The sequence below is a fragment of the Mya arenaria genome, chromosome 3, assembly GCF_026914265.1.
Source record: "Mya arenaria isolate MELC-2E11 chromosome 3, ASM2691426v1".
Classification (NCBI taxonomy): Eukaryota; Metazoa; Mollusca; class Bivalvia; order Myida; family Myidae; genus Mya; species Mya arenaria.
In genome coordinates, this window is record NC_069124.1 from 25549710 (window position 1) to 25568812 (window position 19103).

Genomic DNA, 19103 nt, shown 5'->3' on the forward strand with positions numbered 1-19103 from the left:
GTTTTCTATATCAGTGTTTTAATTGTTAAGGTATCAATTTAAGGTTAAAATGAGGGTTCATTTGCCGGCAAACGGGGGGGGGGGGGGGGCACGGCACGGGTCTTTTCGCCCCCCGCCCCGCTAGAGCCGCCACTGGGCTCAATAAGATTTCATTATACTATGTGCTAATTCACCGGGTAAGAATAATCTGTTGATCGATCGATACGGTATAGTGTGACCAAATTGTACCGTTGAAGATGACCGAAAATTAGAGGGTACAAGATGACTAAGGTACGAAATGACTAGTTCCCCCACGCTTTAGCAGCGCAACTGGAAGCGGCGTTGGCCTTTTCTCTCATAGGCTCTAAACATGACAAGGAGTTGGGTCGGAAGTTAGGCTTTATACCCTTTTTTGTTTTGTTGTTGTTGTCGTTTTGTTGTTGTTGTTGTTTTGGGGGAAGGGGGTATAACTCATCATCGACAAAGTTCCGGGCGTGAATCGAACCCGGCTAAATGTAATGGGTTTGCTTAAGGAAGCATTCCACGAAGTGTTCAATTTGTTTCAGTGATCTTAAACTTACCATACATATTAACCTTTTTGGTGTCACGTGAGTTCATTGGCATTTTCTCGATATTTTTATGAAAATTGAAGCAGTTCCTGAAAAAAATCTTATGGAAATATGTGCGGTAAACCCGAAGACTCCCTGATAATCAATTTGTTGTGGCCCAATATAAATATGTTTACATGTGTTATCCACTTTTCTGCTGGGGGTCAAAATTCTAAACATTTGGGCCTGTTTCTGTGATTTGGAAGTCCTTATTTATTATCAACTTTACAATTAAACACTCCATCCCTGTAAGACGCACACCTCCAGCAACACCTGCTTGATTTAGGTATACGGACGGGAAGACGTCCACTCTAGTTTTGTTTGTCGGACCGGAAGACGTCCAGTCTTGCTTTGTTTGTTTTTTATTAAGCATTATTTCTATAAGTATGTTTCATGGACAAATCAATCAAAAACACACAACCATATGTTTTTTTCTTCAATTTATTTCGCCAGTGATAACTATCATGGCAGCTTTTAAATAATGTGGTTTAACACAGATATACAAGTCACCAAAACTGATAATGAAATAATTGAAACAATAAAAATAATGAATGTTTTACATGAAATGGAATGAACTTCATGTAGAATACTTATGTTAAACGACCTTTATTTAGAACACAAAAATGGAATCTAAATAAACTACAGTACTCCGAACTAGTTTTGAACCGGCAACAAAACAATGAACACGTCAATGGCACACATAAACTGACAAAATGAAGAAACACTTTGATTGCTTTTTCATAACTGTCAATACTATTTTTAAGAAAAACAGGCTGTCATAAACAATGAATCATTGAAACATATCCATTCTATCATAACAAAAGAACCGTCAAGTCTACGACTTTTCCTCGCTCGCCTCCAGTTTTCCGGGCGCCGTCTTAACCTCTATTTTCTTTTCCACTGGTTGTTCAGACGTTTTCACGTTGGCGCGTATAGTCAGCAAACCTTCTTCTGACACTGATGACTCGAAACTTTCCGCATCCACTTCCTGTAATCGAATGGAACAACGATGAAAATATTGGTGCCTGAATATGTATAAGTATTCGCCTTAAATTAACCACATGGTGACGAATGAATTAACTTGGCGAAACTGCCCCAAAATGAAAAAAAATAATATATATATTAAATTGTATTTACTTTAAGTTGGTTGCTAGTGAAGTGTATTATTGCATGAAAAATAAAGATTCCTTCCGAAGAGTAAAGCTATAAAGTTTAACTACTTAATTGAAATAACTATGCGACATACTTGCTACATAGTTTAATGTATAGATTTCTAACATTTTAAACCGTCTATTTGCATCCGAGGTTGATTTCAGTGGAAAATGGCCGAGGTGCTCCGAATGATACCTTTAAACTATATAGCTTACCTGTGGTATTGAAAATTCCCGTTGAAACTCTCGTGTCACATACCCGTGTTCGTCAGCACGCTGCTCGTGTTTCCCGTGCACAGTGAGTCGGCCCCCGGATAGGCGCACCTCCAGTTCAGAGGGGGAGAAGTTTTTGACGTCTAACGTTACTTCAAACGCCTTACCGTCATAACGTACCTGTGAACAAACAAAAGCGGAACGTAAGTCACAAAATCTGTAAAGGTCGTTACAGTAGAAAGGGAGACTACTCTTTAGTGTCACTTGTCATATAGACAATGTTAATTTCGGTGCTTGTTCCCTACTAATGTTAGGAATATTGGTATCATTTGAAAAAAGAATTGTTTACTGATTAGTTATCATTAAAATTAATAACCAAAATGCATCATATTTTTTAATATTTCTTGCTTAATTAGTTTCTTATATTTAAATCGGTAAAAAAGTTACATTTTTCATTAAATAACATACACAAATAATATCAACATAATGTACAGTCACTAGTTATCAACAATTCACAGTAGTGTAAATATGACACATTAGTGAAGACAAATTTACCACGCAGGCCACAAACTGTTTCAACCCTGATCGCGTCTTTTTGTCTGGAATAACAGCGCTTACCTTCGACACTTGGTTAGTCATTGCCTCCTCGGCCGCTTCCGAGAGACGCGTCGGCCGCCGGTAAAACGATTCCCCAAACGCTCGAGGGGACATCCGGTCAAACTGTTTTTCCATTGCGCGCATTGCGTCCTCCATCTCCCGGAAATGATGTCGCCAGGGGCCGCCGAAAGGAAGCGGCCCCTTAAAGAAATCAGACCACAAATCCCCACGACGCCATTCGACGGGTATGTTCCGTTTGGAGCAAAGTGAGCGACGTCCGAGTCTTGTCGCGTGACATGCTGGTCGAATTAAATTTCCCATTTTATGAAACATCTTTTCTCTTTTCGTCTGTAATGTTTATTCTCTCCTTGAAATATGTATTCCGAAATAGCGGTTGTAGTTTCATCAGAAAAGAAACGCTCTGAATTTTTTTTATACATCTGACGAAATTTCTAGACTCTTCTGCATCATTCTGAATTACGCAATTGGTCTAAGGGAAATAACCACTATTGAATATTACCAGTTTATTTATTCTTATTACCTTTCGTATATTGTTTACATCACGTATGCAGCTTTTATATCTACATTAAGCCCTGCCAAATCGATTCAACGTTTTTAAAAGCGTCATTAGGCTGATAGATTTTACGGCTTTTCGATCGTACCCCCCCCCCCCCCCCACCTCCACCTCCCCCAAGAAAACATAATACATGTACTATGAAAACTTGCGAATGTATACTGAGCTATCATTAAACCTGTTCAATACTAGTTTAAGTTAATTACACAAACTTAAGCAACGGTCAATAAGTAAAATGTACAGGACAATTTATAAATGATAGTACAAAAAATGGCCATAATTATGAGCGAGCGGGCTGTCAATGAAAATGTGCCACAAATAGATTAATGAATAGAAAGACAATGAACGACAGGCACGCTCTAATCAAGACACAAAAATAACACAGTTCTTCAGTTCATATGTACGAGTATTGTTAACGGGATTCCTACATCTGTTCATATTTTGGACCACTTGGCTGAATTTTTGACAGTCATTAACACCTTATTTTTCCAAATAACAAAATCAAAGATGTTGAAGCTGACTTGATAACGCGAGTGGTGCAGACGGCACTCTCACAGCACTGACAGCCATCTACGTCATGGTGATAGAGTTCTTGAGCAATCGTAACAACTCGGCCATCTCCGGCAAGCTTCGAGATAAACAATTCTGTTGGATAAAGAACGAGGTGCTCCGATTGGATTCTCGTGCTGTATTCCTTCGAAGTTTCCCATTAGGAACACCTCGGTCATTTTCCAGCGAAAACAACCACAGATGTATATCATCATCCGGGACGGTTTACAATGTCAGAATCATTTACACTGATTTAACTAAGATGCAAGTAGAGCGCGTAATGATTTTAAAATTACAGTTTATTTGACCCTAGGACTTTACTCTTGGAATCCTATTTATTTATGCAATAATACATTATGGAATGATATTTTCCTTAATGCATTATTTAGTAAGAAGTTATTTAAATAAGAGTGTCACTTAAAACGAAACAGAAGACAGTTTTTCAAGTGGTCGACTGAAAAGCCAAATGAAGACAAGGAACTTCTAAGATGGTTGCGCGAAGAAGTGGTCGAGAGTTTAGACTTATATGTCAGGGGAGTGTTCGGCGAAGCACCAACTGTATGGGACAAAACGAGAACAAAAGCAATCCGTAAAAGCGCGACAGAAGCTCAAAGAAGCAGGGGATGAACCAGTCTTGGGCAACAATTTCATGACTTTTTATCAAAATAACTGTGGTTATTGCTTACCAAGACGCTTGAAATTTAGTGACTATGACTAGTAAAACAGCTCGAGTCAACTTCATGGCTCCTTGAGGTGTGCCCTTGTTTATGAAGATGAAGGTTTTTGCTCAGTGCTAAATCCGAATATTAAACATAGCATTGCAACACGTTGAATAAAAACACTTTAATGTAAGTGTGAATGTATTTTGACCATCCGCAGATTCAGGGGGTCAAACGTGTTTTGTGTTTGCCGAGGGGAATTATGTGAAGCCGAATCAAATGGCGGCGTTGGAAAGAATTTTGGTGTTTCAGGAAGGTATTTTCACCTGGTAAGTAAGATATATCACCTTTTTCGCAATATAAATACGCCTTCCCGGAGACCACACGTGTAAGCATCTCTCGGGTTTTTAACTTTTGTTTCTGGAGGCTTTAACAAAAAAAATATTGAATGCAAAGCTGAGCGATTGATTGTTTACAAAGTGAAAATTGGAAATTGCGTGACTTGAAACTGTGTTTTCAGTTCAAGTTTACCATTCTTGTACCTATTTTAGCTATTTGTTATTGATTTTTTGCATTATTTATCTTTTCGACGGCTAGTGCACTTACTCTTTTTTTATTAAACACCTTATATGTTCGGCTTAACACAATTCCCCTCACTTAAAATTCGGCAAACACAAAACACGTTGGACCCCCTGAGATTGGACAATAAAGAATAAAGATAGTAAGGGTCAACTTTGTGAAAATGTATGAAACAAAAAGTGCAAATTCAATTTTGTCAAATGAACGCACACCTCTATTTCTTGAATACTCAAATATCAGTTTAACTTAAGCCGGAGGTGTGCGTCGGGCAAGAATGTTATACGTTGTTAACTTATGATTTTCTCGGCATGTTAAGTTTGACTGCAACGTTCATATCATTTATTATCAAAATCTCATCAATTGAAAAGCAATTTGATGCACTTAACCTGTTGGTCTGCATTAGGAACTCCTCGGCAATTTTCCATCGAATACAATCACATTTGGGCATTTTCCTTCGTTGATGAGATTTTGGTAATACATGCTATGAACGTTGCAGTCGGCCATTTTCCATCGAAAACAACGATGGAAAATAGCCGAGATATTCCGAGTGAATCAGCCTCGGATGCTATCGGAACACCCCGGCCGTTATCCGATAGTCTATATGTCGAAGCTTACCGGAGATGGCCGGGTTGTTACGATTGGGATATTGTAAGTGGTTAATCCATCCATATATTTGTTCCTGAGTTATATTATACAAATACATATATACTTTTTTGTAATTGTTGTAAAAAATCTCATGTTACTCAGTAATTACTAAAGTCAGGGGCGGGTCTAGGAATTGATGTTAGAGTGGGGCATAACTTAGGGGGGGGGGGGCAACCTTTTGACATGCGTCCGGCTCAGAGCCGAAAGCATTTGGCATACACTATTTGCAGGGGTGTTTATGGTTAATCCATTCAGAAAATTTGAACAATTTGTAGCTGAAAATGGTGTATTTTAAGCGTATTTTATTACTTTTTTTCTCCGATATTGAAAAAAGTGAACTTGGACGATTTTAGAGGGGGCGCGCGCCGGGTGAGCCCCCTCTTAATCCGCTAATGAAAGTTATAATAGGTATTGTTTGTCTAATTATCAACTAAAGTCATGTATGATGTCATTTCCTAAATAGTATATTTGGAAGGGACATTTCAAAATGAAAAATCTTTTGTTTAAAAAAGACAATAGTACAACAGGTAACTTATACCGAAAACATTAAAGGTCAGATAGATTTATAAAACTTCGAATCAAGGAAAATAACTTGTTAAAAGGCTCTCTGAAGTAAAAAGAAAATCGGAATTAAAATGATTTTATTAAAAACAATTGTCTTAATTATAAGATACATCAAATTAGTTCACGGTAAGAAATATTGTATAGTATCATTATCATTAGTATAATAATAAAAAACAATAACAATAATAATGATAATAGTTATTATAATAATAATAATAATAATAATAATAATAATTATTATTATTATTATTTAATAATAATAATAATAATAATAATAATAATAATAATAATAATAATAATAATAATAATAGTAAAAATAATAATAACAATTATAATTTATTTGGTAAATGTATATAAACAAATCATTAACCAGCTAAGTGTTTGATATTTTATTTTGTCTACTGACCTTGCTTCAATTTCTCGAAACTTCTTAAGCTTAACAGGCTGAAGTAGCTTATTTCAATTTGACAAAACACATACTTAAATGTGATTTTGGTTAATAAAATATGGTTTATTGTGATAACCATAAAAGTAATTCCTATTTAAAGTCTAATAACTTTAAATGAATTAAAGACAAAGAAAATTAGTGAGATTAGCTTAATCCTATTATAAGGGATATAAGAAGTTTCGAACGACTGGGGCGAGTCAATTTAACAGAATTGAGCTAAGCTGACTATTTTTAATTGGTATAGTTTCTTAAATTCTCAAATTTTAAAGTTTTGAGAATATTAGCGGAAGTTATATTTTAAAGATGATCTTGATAAACTACTTTTTGTTATGTAAAATTAAGCATGAGCAACTTGTTTGTCTAGATGAAATAATTAGGGATTTAACGTGACACTCTTATTCAAAATCAATACATACACATGTATAACAAACACATTTTGACTGATAAACCTTCAACTTCTTACTAAATAATGCATTTATGAAAAATATTAATTACTGATATTGTAACCGTGTATTTAATAGCAGAGAGCGCAAACATATTAAATGATTGGTGAATGCTAAAAGATATACTGTGGTCTACTATAGTCTCGTAAGATAGAAATACCATGTTTTATGCTCATTTTTATTTTCAAATTAAACTCGGTATCCTTCATAAGAACAATTGTTTTCGACATTTATTCATCCTTTTTCGAATATTAAAGCAATAGTGGTAAATTATATTGTGGTAAATCTTATTTGGGAGTAAGAGTGGATCTTTAAGTTTGTTATGCTTAATAAGTTTCGTTAAATTGGGGCCCGTTTTAAAGCTACAGCGTAATAATATTCAGTATTTATTCCATGAGTTTTCTTTGACGTAGGGGCGTGTACGTGGCCGTACGGACTGACGACGGGGTCGAGGGCACTATAACGTTTGATACTAGTACCACGATGACCGGGTTCTCGTTCACCCAGGCTCGTTTGGATCGTCAGTACTCGCAGTGGGAGTGTGAGAGTACCGATGACATTGCTTCGAATGGATACCTCATTGTAAGGTAAGGCTATTTAAGATAGCGTCCAAACTATATTTCTTACAGACTAAGAAAAGTACAACACAGTTGCGATTTGCGAGTGACGCGTATATTGTGATGACACGGAACAGAGTACAAGATGACATACACAGCTCGATAACGTAAGCAATGACAAGACAAAATGTTTAGCAACAAAAATGAGATTACGAACGTGGTCGACTCGCCGAGGCAAAACTGAGATAAAAACCATTCTTTTGGGGAAAACTCAGAAAGCACTGCCCGTTTGTCACCAGAGATACAGGTTTTTCAATTACCACTTGATGTCGTAACGTGCGACGTCAAACAAACAAACACCAGATAGCCGAGCTTTCTGGCGTAATAAAACAAACACCAACAGCTCCCTTCAGGGAAAAGCATGGTCGACACTGAAGGTGTCCACTGGTCTTTATATACACTAACTTCTCTATTCTCACATAGCCTTTGCTAATTTGCATATTACAAACCAATTTTACATCCGGTATGAACGTACTTCCGTTTTATACAGAATATTATTATGAACGCACCTCCGCCGCTGTAGACCTCCGCCGCCTACAGGGGACGGTTACACTTCAACCAACAGGAAAGCAGAGCTTTCTCTGAAAGATTGTTGAAGTTCCAACTTACTATGCCTCACAGGACAGCAGAGCTTTCTAGCAAGCGCATAATAGTGGAGACTATGACCGCACATCCGCCGCCTACAGCAGACCGTTACACAACAATGTACTGAACAATAATCGTATAACAAATACATTTTGATATACATGTATTAAAACAATATTCTATTTGAATTATTGGGATACAGACAGACAGACAGAAAAGATACATGTGTAATCAGTAACACGTGAAATTAAACAATCATTTGTAAACATTGAATTTGAATTGGTAATTCGATGTCACCACGAAGAGAAACTCCCTAGAACAGATTTCAAATTAATCTCTATTCCAATTATATCCCAATTCACTCAACCGTATACATACAAACCGGTTTGTTATACAATGTCCGAAAGGACAAAATTACTCAGCTTTACCAGAGTACTATAATTTACATCGACTATGACCGAATACTCATTCACCCAATAAATACGGGTCGGCATTACTCGCAGTGGGAGTGTGTGAGTACCGATGACCTTGATTCGAAAGGATACCTCATTGTCAGGTAAGGCTATTTGAACGCAACCCTGTTCAGTGTAATCACAGACTCGACACTCGCAACATAAAATGCCTATTAATAGTAACAAGTGTCGTCTGCCTCTTTACCACCAGAAATATAGTTTGAGAAAGTGCGGACTATATAAATTGCAAGCTATGTTTCCAATAACCGAGCTAGAGATGACAAAGCAAGAAGCAATCATAACGCAATATCTATTTTAATCATTTAATTTGTTGAACTTAGATTAAGATAATATTAAAGTAGTATCCCTGCGCCCAAAAATGAATGAACATCGAAACGTAAACAAAGAATCTCTATCCACTCAAAGCGCATTATTCCATCACGTGATACAATGATCTCATCCCCTGCGCACAGTTTCCCTGCTTAAAACATCACGTGATAGCCCACGTGGGAATAACAAACGCACGCCATTTTGACAGGCACGTACTAAAGTGCTGACGAGTTAGCTGACGATATAGAAATAGAAGAGAGTTGCTGACCATATAGACAGAGAAGGCAATAAAATAAGTTTTGAAATTAAAGATTTTTAAGACTTTTTTTGTTTAATTTATTTTATATACTTTTTATAGTGTACGTATAGACGGATGTTTGTATATTTTTTTTGAAAATGGCATTTCATTGAAATGAATTGAGTTATATTTTTTTGCTGGTTTGATGCAAATATGAGAAAATATCACGGATTAAATAACTTTTTAGGTGTTTCATTTACAATTGTTTGAAAGCAATAATTTTAATTTTGATCATTTTAATTAAGAAACTATTTCTCTTTAATCTGTTGTATTTTCGAAGTCGTTTTGTGAATAACAAGGAAAACAGAGGCAACCTCTTGCTAATGAGTAAAGTTTGATTAGGCCACAACAAATTGATCATTTGTTCGTCGGATTTGCCGCACCTAAAATTCGAAAAACGAAATAAAAATTAAAAAACTTTTTTTTGGCGCCCGCACTTACTATTTGGCCGCGCATATTATTTATTTTTTTTACTTCTGAATTTCCTCTATTTTCTGAAGTTTTTTACTTAAAATTTGAACCTGCAACGTCGACTTCGCCTTTTTTTGAAGGTATTTCCATGCTTTACATTCTCCACGAGCAAACTTTCCTCGTGTCAGGACAAAATCAGGTCCGGGTAACCGCAAAACAGCCGATATTTGTTGACAGTCTTTTTTGTCGGGAATATTTTGCAGGACGCACCGTTGTTATCTATTTCCGGTATTAATTTGCAGGATACTTTCAGTTTTGGTTAACGTAAAATACACATTTTTATTTGAAAATCAGTGTCATAGTCAATGGATTTTAGTCTTCAGTAAACAACAACAGTTTCACAGCGTCGAAGGCAATAATTATTTATGTGTGTTTTAAGTAATTCATTGTTTTGTACTCAAAATTTAGTGTTAAATAATAACTAAATCAGATTTTGAGTGCAAAACTTATATTAAAATACACGGACACTGGACTTACAACAAACGAACATATTTTCGTGAGTTATTTTTTAAATTCAAAAATGCATTTCTCAGTTTTATACTCGTAATTGATAAAAATAGAAGGACTTGTAAATGTTTCAGAAACAGTCTGTATTTATGCACCATTCAATTGTCCCCCCCCCCCCCCCCCCCAGGATCGGGTGTATACAGGAGATAGCCGGTGAAATGGGCCCCGCAGTGCCGTTGGTTTTACCCGGGGTTGGCTGGACCGAAAGTCAAAGTCCCCGCTGTTCCCCGGACCATGGGGTCGTTGTTACAATTGACTAGTGCATTACACATACATGTACAATAACATCAGTAAAATCAGAAAATAAAACCTTTTGTAAGTAAAATGACTGTTTTATTTTTCTCAATTCTTTGTTCTTATCCATTTGTTTTCTTTGATCGATTTGTAGTAAAGTGGCCTGTTATTAAAGTGGCCTGTTTCTTACGGGCATTGAAGCTATGGAGGGTGTCATGATTTTTTTTCAAGGCACGGACCTATAAACCATTGGTTCGTGGTAAAGGCGAGGTCTTGAAAGGGAAACATATTTATTCCACCACCTGCTCTAATATAATGACCGGTGCCACATTTGCAGATTTGTTTAATACTGCTTCGATTGTGTTGTCCCGTGCATCGGCAGTGTCTTAAGTAATAGTAAAGCACTGGATCTTATTGCCATTTGTTATATATTGAGACAGATTTTCATGTGATACAATCAAAACCGTTTCATTTATATTTAAAATAAGAACCTATGTTTGCAATTAAAAAGCATTTCTTGACATATTGCATGATAAATTTAGTAAGAAATAAACTTTTTCATTTTTATCTTATTTTTCGCCTTGCGCTCGCCTCTGAATTGCCTTAAATTTAAAAAAAAGTATTTTAATTTTTTTTTCGCTCGCTCGCTCCTACTTTTTTGGGCAAAATCCGTAGAACAAATGATCAATTTGTTGTGGCCTTAGTATATATTTCATTTTCTTGTTTGGGAATAGCACAGGCATTCACTCTTTTTTATATTTTCATTTTCTATTATTAAACCCCACACAATTACGGGGAGAAAGGCTTCGTGGAGTTTGTTTCTATGCTGTTTCAATAATTTACCAACCGTTGCATATTATCTATTTATCGTTCCTTCCGGATGAGAATCCATTTTTATGTAAATATTGTATATATCATTTTAAAATACAATTTAAAATTTTAACCTTAAAATCCTGAAAAGGATCGTTTTCAATTTAATAATTAGTATAGTCTTTGTTTATGCCAACAACCAATTACCAACCGGAAACGGTTTTAGTGTATCTTTTAAATTCACCCTGGATGATCAACCAATTTCTATTTTATTTCTCTGGTTAATAAATACTTGGCAAGCCTAACTCATATTGTAACACCAAATGACTGGATGAGTCTTATGCTGGGATTGGCGACATTAACTTTATTGTCAATAAAATATTAAACTGTCATTTACCAGCATGCTTCAATAAACCTGGCGCGGCCCCTGTGGTTGTTTTACACGGGGACTCTTAGATTCACTGTGCTACATCTCAGCACCTTATTAATAAACACATGATAGTGAATCATAATGGTGAAAACCCTTATAAAACCCTGTTCATGCAGCGCTATTAGCGCTTTGATTTATATTAGTTTACATCGACTATAACTTTTTGGAATGGAATCGTCATCGTCAGGTTAGTTTTTTTTAGATAAGTCAGTTAACGCTTGATTGCGTTGCACCAGTCAATTGTAACCACGGCACCACCAGGTCTGGGGAATAGCGGGGACTTTGACTTTCGGTCGAGCCGAGCCCGGGTAAAATCCCCGCCCTGCGGAGACGAACTGATGGTAAAATCCCCGCAAAAGGCCCCCACACTCCAGGGACCCTAGGTAAGTCCCCTTCCCCGCTATATTTTGCGCGAAGACAACCACCGCATTCACCCGGCTCTGCGGGGCCACCTGTAAGGTAAAAACACGGCACATTTCCCCGGCTATCCCCGGTATACCCCCGGACCGGGGGGGGGGGGTAGTGGTTACAATTGACTGGTGCATTAATGTGATGAGCTACCCCGCCCCCCGAACCCATCCACCACTCAAGATATAATAAACCTTTTTAAATTCACTATAATGTTTAACTCAGATGATTTAAATGGCCAAAACAAAAAAGGCGGCAAACGGTTTATGCACATATAAAATATCTCAGCGACTTTTAATTACTTTTTATCTGAGAATATGTGGCCATGTAGCTATTAATTAAAATAAATCAATATATAGGCTAATATTTTTTGTTTGTGTTTTTGAAAGTTTAAACCAATTGAGATAAACATAATAATGCATTGAAATATAAAAAAATGCATCAACCTATAGTGTGCCTCTTTAAGGGAAAGGTCGTCTTTAAATGCTTAAAATTTGAAAACGAACTATTATACTGATAATGCCTTTTTTTAAATTTCAGATCAACAGGAACATTAAGGGTTTTCAATATAGATTTTTATGGCTTTATGTGTTTGCATCTAACGAAGGTTACAGACTACTCGTACAGATACTACATCTACTCATGTGCGTATAGATTTTTAAAATCATACTTCAATTATTATGACCCCCCCCCCCCCCGCAGCCACTACCATAGATTGCCCGCCGTCCGTCTGTCCGTCAACCGTCTGTCAATATTTGGGCATCTGTATCCTATGGACACAAAAGAAGTTTTATTATGATATAATTTATGTTAATTATATCAATTTTGCTTTCAAATTCAAGTAAACAATGGTATTAGCACTTCGCATAGACTACAATATAAACAGCATACATCAGGGTTCATTTGCGCCAGAAACCTTCAGACTTTAATTGCTTACATTTTAACGTTTCCTCTTGTTACTGTGATTTGCTTTATTAAATCAAATTGAGAAAAAAAAATCCGATTTTTATAAAACATATCGTTTTGCAGACCTTCAAGCATCGGGGATTCATTCAGCCAGAACGTATTCATCTAAGTGAACTGGTACCCGAAACAGCCTCTGTGTGTCTTGAAGGCGCAGCAGTCGTCTTCAGACCAGCAGAATCCGAATACGGAGTGTGGGTTTTAACGTGTAAGATACCTAAATGCCATTTGTTATTATTATTTACTGGTAATTTATATCACTGAAATTTAATTGATTTTTACCAAGAGCGTGACAACCAGTGAAAAAAAGAATTGCAAGGTCACATTTCCTTGAGTTCGTTATGTAACATGTTCAATCATCAAGTCTAGATCAACTTGTAAACACACATCTAACGCAATTTTAGAGATATAATCATACAATTTGAGTTTCACTTCCGGAAATATCATTAAATTGAAATTACTACTAAAAACAAATCAGAAAACGTTTGTCCGATGACCCGAAATCGTGCGATGCGGTTCATTGTAGTATGGTATAAAGTACTCCCATCTTCAGTACTTAGAGTGCTTTGATTAGATTATGAATTTGTTACCCACTATATTGTGAAATCTGCATTTGGAGCTCCTTGGCCATTTGCCATCGAAAACAACCTCGGATGTATGCCGGTTCATCAGTAGAAGTAGATCGTAAACTTTCAAATAATAGTATTAATTAATTGTAGTGTTTTAAAATCATTAAATTTAACTGCTAAATTGAATTGACTACGCGATCTACTTGCAGCATAGGAAAATGTTAATGACATTGTAAACCGTCCATATACATCCGAGGTTGCTTTCGATGGAAAATGGCCGAGGAGTTCAGAATGTCAAATTTGTTGTATTTCAATTCTTTTTCAGCCAACCCAGTCGGTAGTAAAGTAGACTGTCCCTACGTTACGCTTGGAGATTATTCCTTCGCTCATACTACTGTAAGCACGGGCGCCGATGTCTCGTGCACGGGTAAAGCGCTTGACATGTGTACGGACACAACTCAAATGACGTTTGACACGTGCAAATCCGATGTTGCAAACTCGGGTAAACACAACTTGTCTGTTTTTGATTACTCGCTCACTAACCTAAACAAACATTACATTCTGCATATATTTCAGTACGATGTACTATTTTTAGTAACACGCCAGACTAAAAATGTAGGATTGGCCAAACATGTTTGTTAAAGCCTTAGCATAATTGACACCACGCCGATAGCGATAAGGTTACGATTACGGTGTCTCGTGGACATGTAGTAAAGGACCCTCCGACAAGTACGCAGAGGCAGACGATAATATACAGAAGCTATAGTTGACAATCAGATAAAATAGCATGGAACTAGGCAATACACAACAAAAAGCAAGCAAAACATTAAATTGGTTCATAACAATGTATTACTAATCGAATGCAATGTATGATTCAGGTAGAAATAATTTAATGTCTAAACTGCAAAAGAATTTATTTCTAAATAACATCGGAATTTTGTTACAGTGGAATGCCAGTCTCTATTGTAAAACTCAACTTTAGGAAAACAAATCGTGTATTATTTTTCTTTACAGAAGTTAAGAAACAAACGAGGTTTGTTTGGATCAAATGTCCAAACCCAATGTTTTTCGCTGTTTGTCTTCCTTTCTCCATTAAGAATCACCTGTTTCTATACAAGTTTAATGATTTAATATTATTGATATAACTACCTTAATGTTTCTCTCAATGTATTGCTAAATGTAATGCAAAACTGTTCTAACAAGCAACAAATAAGTTACAATGATCATAGTCATAATCGATGCAGAAAGTTTATACTTTGATTGTTCTTTACGGGAGTAGTTTTTGGTCCCAGGTCATTTACAAAGATGATTTTCTTATCGACACGTATGCTCTTTTTGTGACCTTAAGTTATATGATATGTGGTAACTCAAATCCTTTTCAACTTAGTTGTTTTCCTAAATATATATCAGATGCTTCGGATTTAAAACTTTATACACCACAAGGAGACAATTTCAAAATAAAAATAAATCGCAGGATATCGTAAATTTTGTACACTTAATTGACTCCGTGTATACCAATAATGATAATTTCTATTTTAAAACTACCGGAAAATATACGTATATTTTGTACAGTTACATAACGATTGATACATTTGGAGGGATAAAATAGTCTTATTCAAGGTCATTTTTATTAATCAAATACAAAAACATTCATAATATAAGAAAAATTCTGTATCCTCGATACACTTCTGCGGTATGGTCCGATGTCTACCATAGGCGATTTGGCTACGGAAATATCGTAATCATAAATAATCATTGAGGCAGTTCCATTGGTTCTGCAAGGAACCAACTGCTTTCCCATAAAAATATTCTGGCGATTGCTGGAATATTACCGGGTCCGTCTAACAATGAATAGCAATTATTGCCAGCAGTCAAGACCACCCGGCCATGTAGGCTACTGAAACTACAGGATTATTGCAAAACAATTAATAGTAACATGCGAATTAATTGGAAAAAGAGTTGTCTCCCCTGCACCATCTCTCGCTCTCACATTGATTTCTGCAACGGTCTCTTCACCGGAATTCCAGCCTACCAGATCAACACATTACAACGAGTCCAAAACCATGTCGCTAGAGTGGTCTTAAATGTTTCCAATGAAGAACCAAGAGCTGAACTTTTGGAAAAAAAACTACATTGTCTCCCATTTGAAGCCAGAATTATTTTCAAGGTTTTAGTGGTGGTTTTCCGTGCATGTAAAGGCACAACCCTATTGTATTTGAGTGAAATGTTTATACCGATTCGAGGAAGATACAGACTTAGATCACATAGTGACACTCAGTTAACATTCCAAGGCGGCGAACCAAATTAGCTGACAGATCAATCGCTGTCATTGGTCCAAAATGGTGGGATTATCTATCTAGTTATCTGAAAAACATGGAATCTGAAGCCACTTTGAGATTAAAATCTGTTTAGTCCGTTTTATGGTCAATGAAAGTTTAGATGTGGACATATTTACTTTTAACTGTTTTTAGCTCCACTGGCCGAAGGCCATGGAGCTTATGTCGTCACAGATTGTCCGTCGTGAGTGCGTGCGTGCGTGCGTGCTTGCGTGCGTGCGTGCGTGCGTAAACTTTTACTTTAAACGACATCTCCTCTGAAACTGATAAGCGGATTTTGACAAAACTTCACAGGAATGTTCCTTTGGTGGTCCTTTACCAAAATTGCTCAAATGGTTCCGGTCCATTGCACAATATGGCAGCAAGAGCTAAAAATAGCAAAATCTTTAAACGACATCTCCTCTGAAACGGTTCGGCAGATTTTGATGAAACTTGACAGTAATGTTCCTTGGGTGGTCCTTTATTAAAATTGCTCAAATGGTTCTGGTCCATTGCACAATATGGCCGCCACAGCTAAAAATAGCAAAATCTTTAAACGACATCTCCTCTGAAACGGATAGGCAGATTTTGATGAAACTTGACAGAATTGTTCCTTGGGTGGTCCTTAACCAAAATTGCTCAAATGGTTCCGGTCCGCTGCACAACATGGCTGCCAGGGCAAAAAAATAGAAAAACCTTTAAAGAACATCTTCTCAGAAACCGATGATCAGATTTTGATGAAACTTAACAGAAATGTTCCTTGGATGGTCCTTTACCAAAATTGCTCAAATGGTTCCGGTCCATTGCACAATATGGCCGCCAGAGCTAAAAATAGCAAACTCTTTAAACGACATCTCCTCTGAAACGGTTCGGCAGATTTTGATGAAACTTGACAGTAATGTTCCTTGGGTGGTCCTTTATTAAAATTGCTCAAATGGTTCTGGTCCATTGCACAATATGGCCGCCACAGCTAAAAATAGCAAAATCTTTAAACGACATTTTCTCTGAAACGGATAGGCAGATTTTGATGAAACTTGACATAATTGTTCCTTGGGTGGTCCTTAACCAAAATTGCTCAAATGGTTCCGGTCCGCTGCACAACATGGCTGCCAGGGCAAAAAAATAGAAAAACCTTTAAAGAACATCTTCTCAGAAACCGATGATCAGATTTTGATGAAACTTAATAGAAATGTTCCTTGGATAGTCCTTTACCAAAATTGTTCAAATGGTTCCGGTCCATTGCACAATATGGCCGCCAGAGCTAAAAATAGCAAAATCTTTAAACGACATCTCCTCTGAAACGGTTCGGCAGATTTTGATGAAACTTGACAGTAATGTTCCTTGGGTGGTCCTTTATTAAAATTGCTCAAATGGTTCTGGTCCATTGCACAATATGGCCGCCACAGCTAAAAATAGCAAAATCTTTAAACGACATCTCCTCTGAAACGGATAGGCAGATTTTGATGAAACTTGACAGAATTGCTCCTTGGGTGGTCCTTAACCAAAATTGCTCAAATGGTTCCGGTCCGCTGCACAACATGGCTGCCAGGGCAAAAAAATAGAAAAACCTTTAAAGAACATCTTCTCAGAAACCGATGATCAGATTTTGATGAAACTTAACAGAAATGTTCCTTGGATGGTCCTTTACCAAAATTGCTAAAATGGTTCCGGTCCATTGCACAATATGGCCGCCAGAGCTAAAAATAGCAAAATCTTTAAACGACATCTCCTCTGAAACGGTTCGGCAGATTTTGATGAAACTTGACAGTAATGTTCCTTGGGTGGTCCTTTATTAAAAATGCTCAAATGGTTCTGGTCCATTGCACAATATGGCTGCCACAGCTAAAAATAGCAAAATCTTTAAACGACATCTCCTCTGAAACGGATAGGCAGATTTTGATGAAACTTGACATAATTGTTCCTTGGGTGGTCCTTAACCAAAATTGCTCAAATGGTTCCGGTCCGCTGCACAACATGGCTGCCAGGGCAAAAAAAATAGAAAAACCTTTAAAGAACATCTTCTCAGAAACCGATGATCAGATTTTGATGAAACTTAACAGAAATGTTCCTTGGATGGTCATTAACCAAAATTTGTTAAATGGTTTCAGTCCACTGCACACCCTGGCTGCCAGAGCTTAAAATAAAAAAAACTTTATACGACTTGTCGTCGAAACCGATGACCTTTTTTCGATAAAACTTGACAGAAATGTTTGTTTGGTGCTCCTTTACTCAAATTGCCCAAATCATTTCGGTCAACTGCACAACATGGCAGCCAGAGCTATTAAAGTAAAACAAATTTTTAAATAACTTCTCCTCAAAAATTGATGATTGTATTTCTATGAAACTTGACGAAAATGTTCGTTAGGTGGTCTTTGCTTGAACCTTTTGGCCAGTGGAGCACAGGCACTGATGTGCCTCTTGTCTGTAATTGTGAAGCGCAATAGAATATTTTGGGCTAGCGTGCAAATGACCAAGAAACGCTAGCGCGCTTCATGGAATTTGCTCGCGTACCCTACTGCGTTCATACAGCATAAACGCAAGTAAAAATCCGACCAATCCTTAAATAAAACACATTAATTCCAGTCTCTCCTACGGTTTGGTGCGTAGACAATGTACCTGTCGGAGAAACCTATTATGTCACAGTATTTAACGGCAACGATGCGGACGCCGTCATAGACAATTCAGCCATCTATGTCTGGTAAGCCAATATTACTTCAATAATTCAGGTAAAACCATCTTGTTTTCAAACTGTTCTTCAAGCACAAAGAAGGGTAAGGTGCACTGTTATTAGAAATGAAGTAAGTAAATCAATGCGCCGAGAAAAACTTATTTTTCTGCATAGCGGTATACGTTTGATTTTGAAATATATTTGGACCAATCAAATGTTGCATATAAAGCGCGTTTATGAAAAACACAGTAAATAAAGCGATTTGAATGTTAATAGTTTTAGTGGAGGGGCCGAGGGGCACCACATGAGTCAAACCAATGATATCACATCGTGACACTTCGTCCTGGTTTCCGAAGTTTGCCGGAGAACGCCGATTAGTTACGATTGTTTACGGCGTTTTATGTTGAGCAAGAATAAAGTAAATTCGGAGCCTCAAA

At 36.9% G+C, this 19103-nt stretch overlaps 1 protein-coding gene across 1 annotated transcript; it reads right to left on the reverse strand.

The window, feature by feature from the left end:
• Nucleotides 1–1012: 1012 nt before the first annotated feature.
• LOC128226958 (alpha-crystallin B chain-like) lies at nucleotides 1013–2979 on the reverse strand. Its single transcript, XM_052937091.1, has 3 exons — nucleotides 2570–2979; nucleotides 1955–2131; nucleotides 1013–1575 (listed from the first exon to the last, which is right to left on the reverse strand). Exons 1-3 carry the CDS (start codon nucleotides 2879–2881, stop codon nucleotides 1423–1425), a joined length of 642 nt encoding a protein of 213 aa, XP_052793051.1. The 5' UTR covers nucleotides 2882–2979; the 3' UTR covers nucleotides 1013–1422.
• Nucleotides 2980–19103: the final 16124 nt, after the last annotated feature.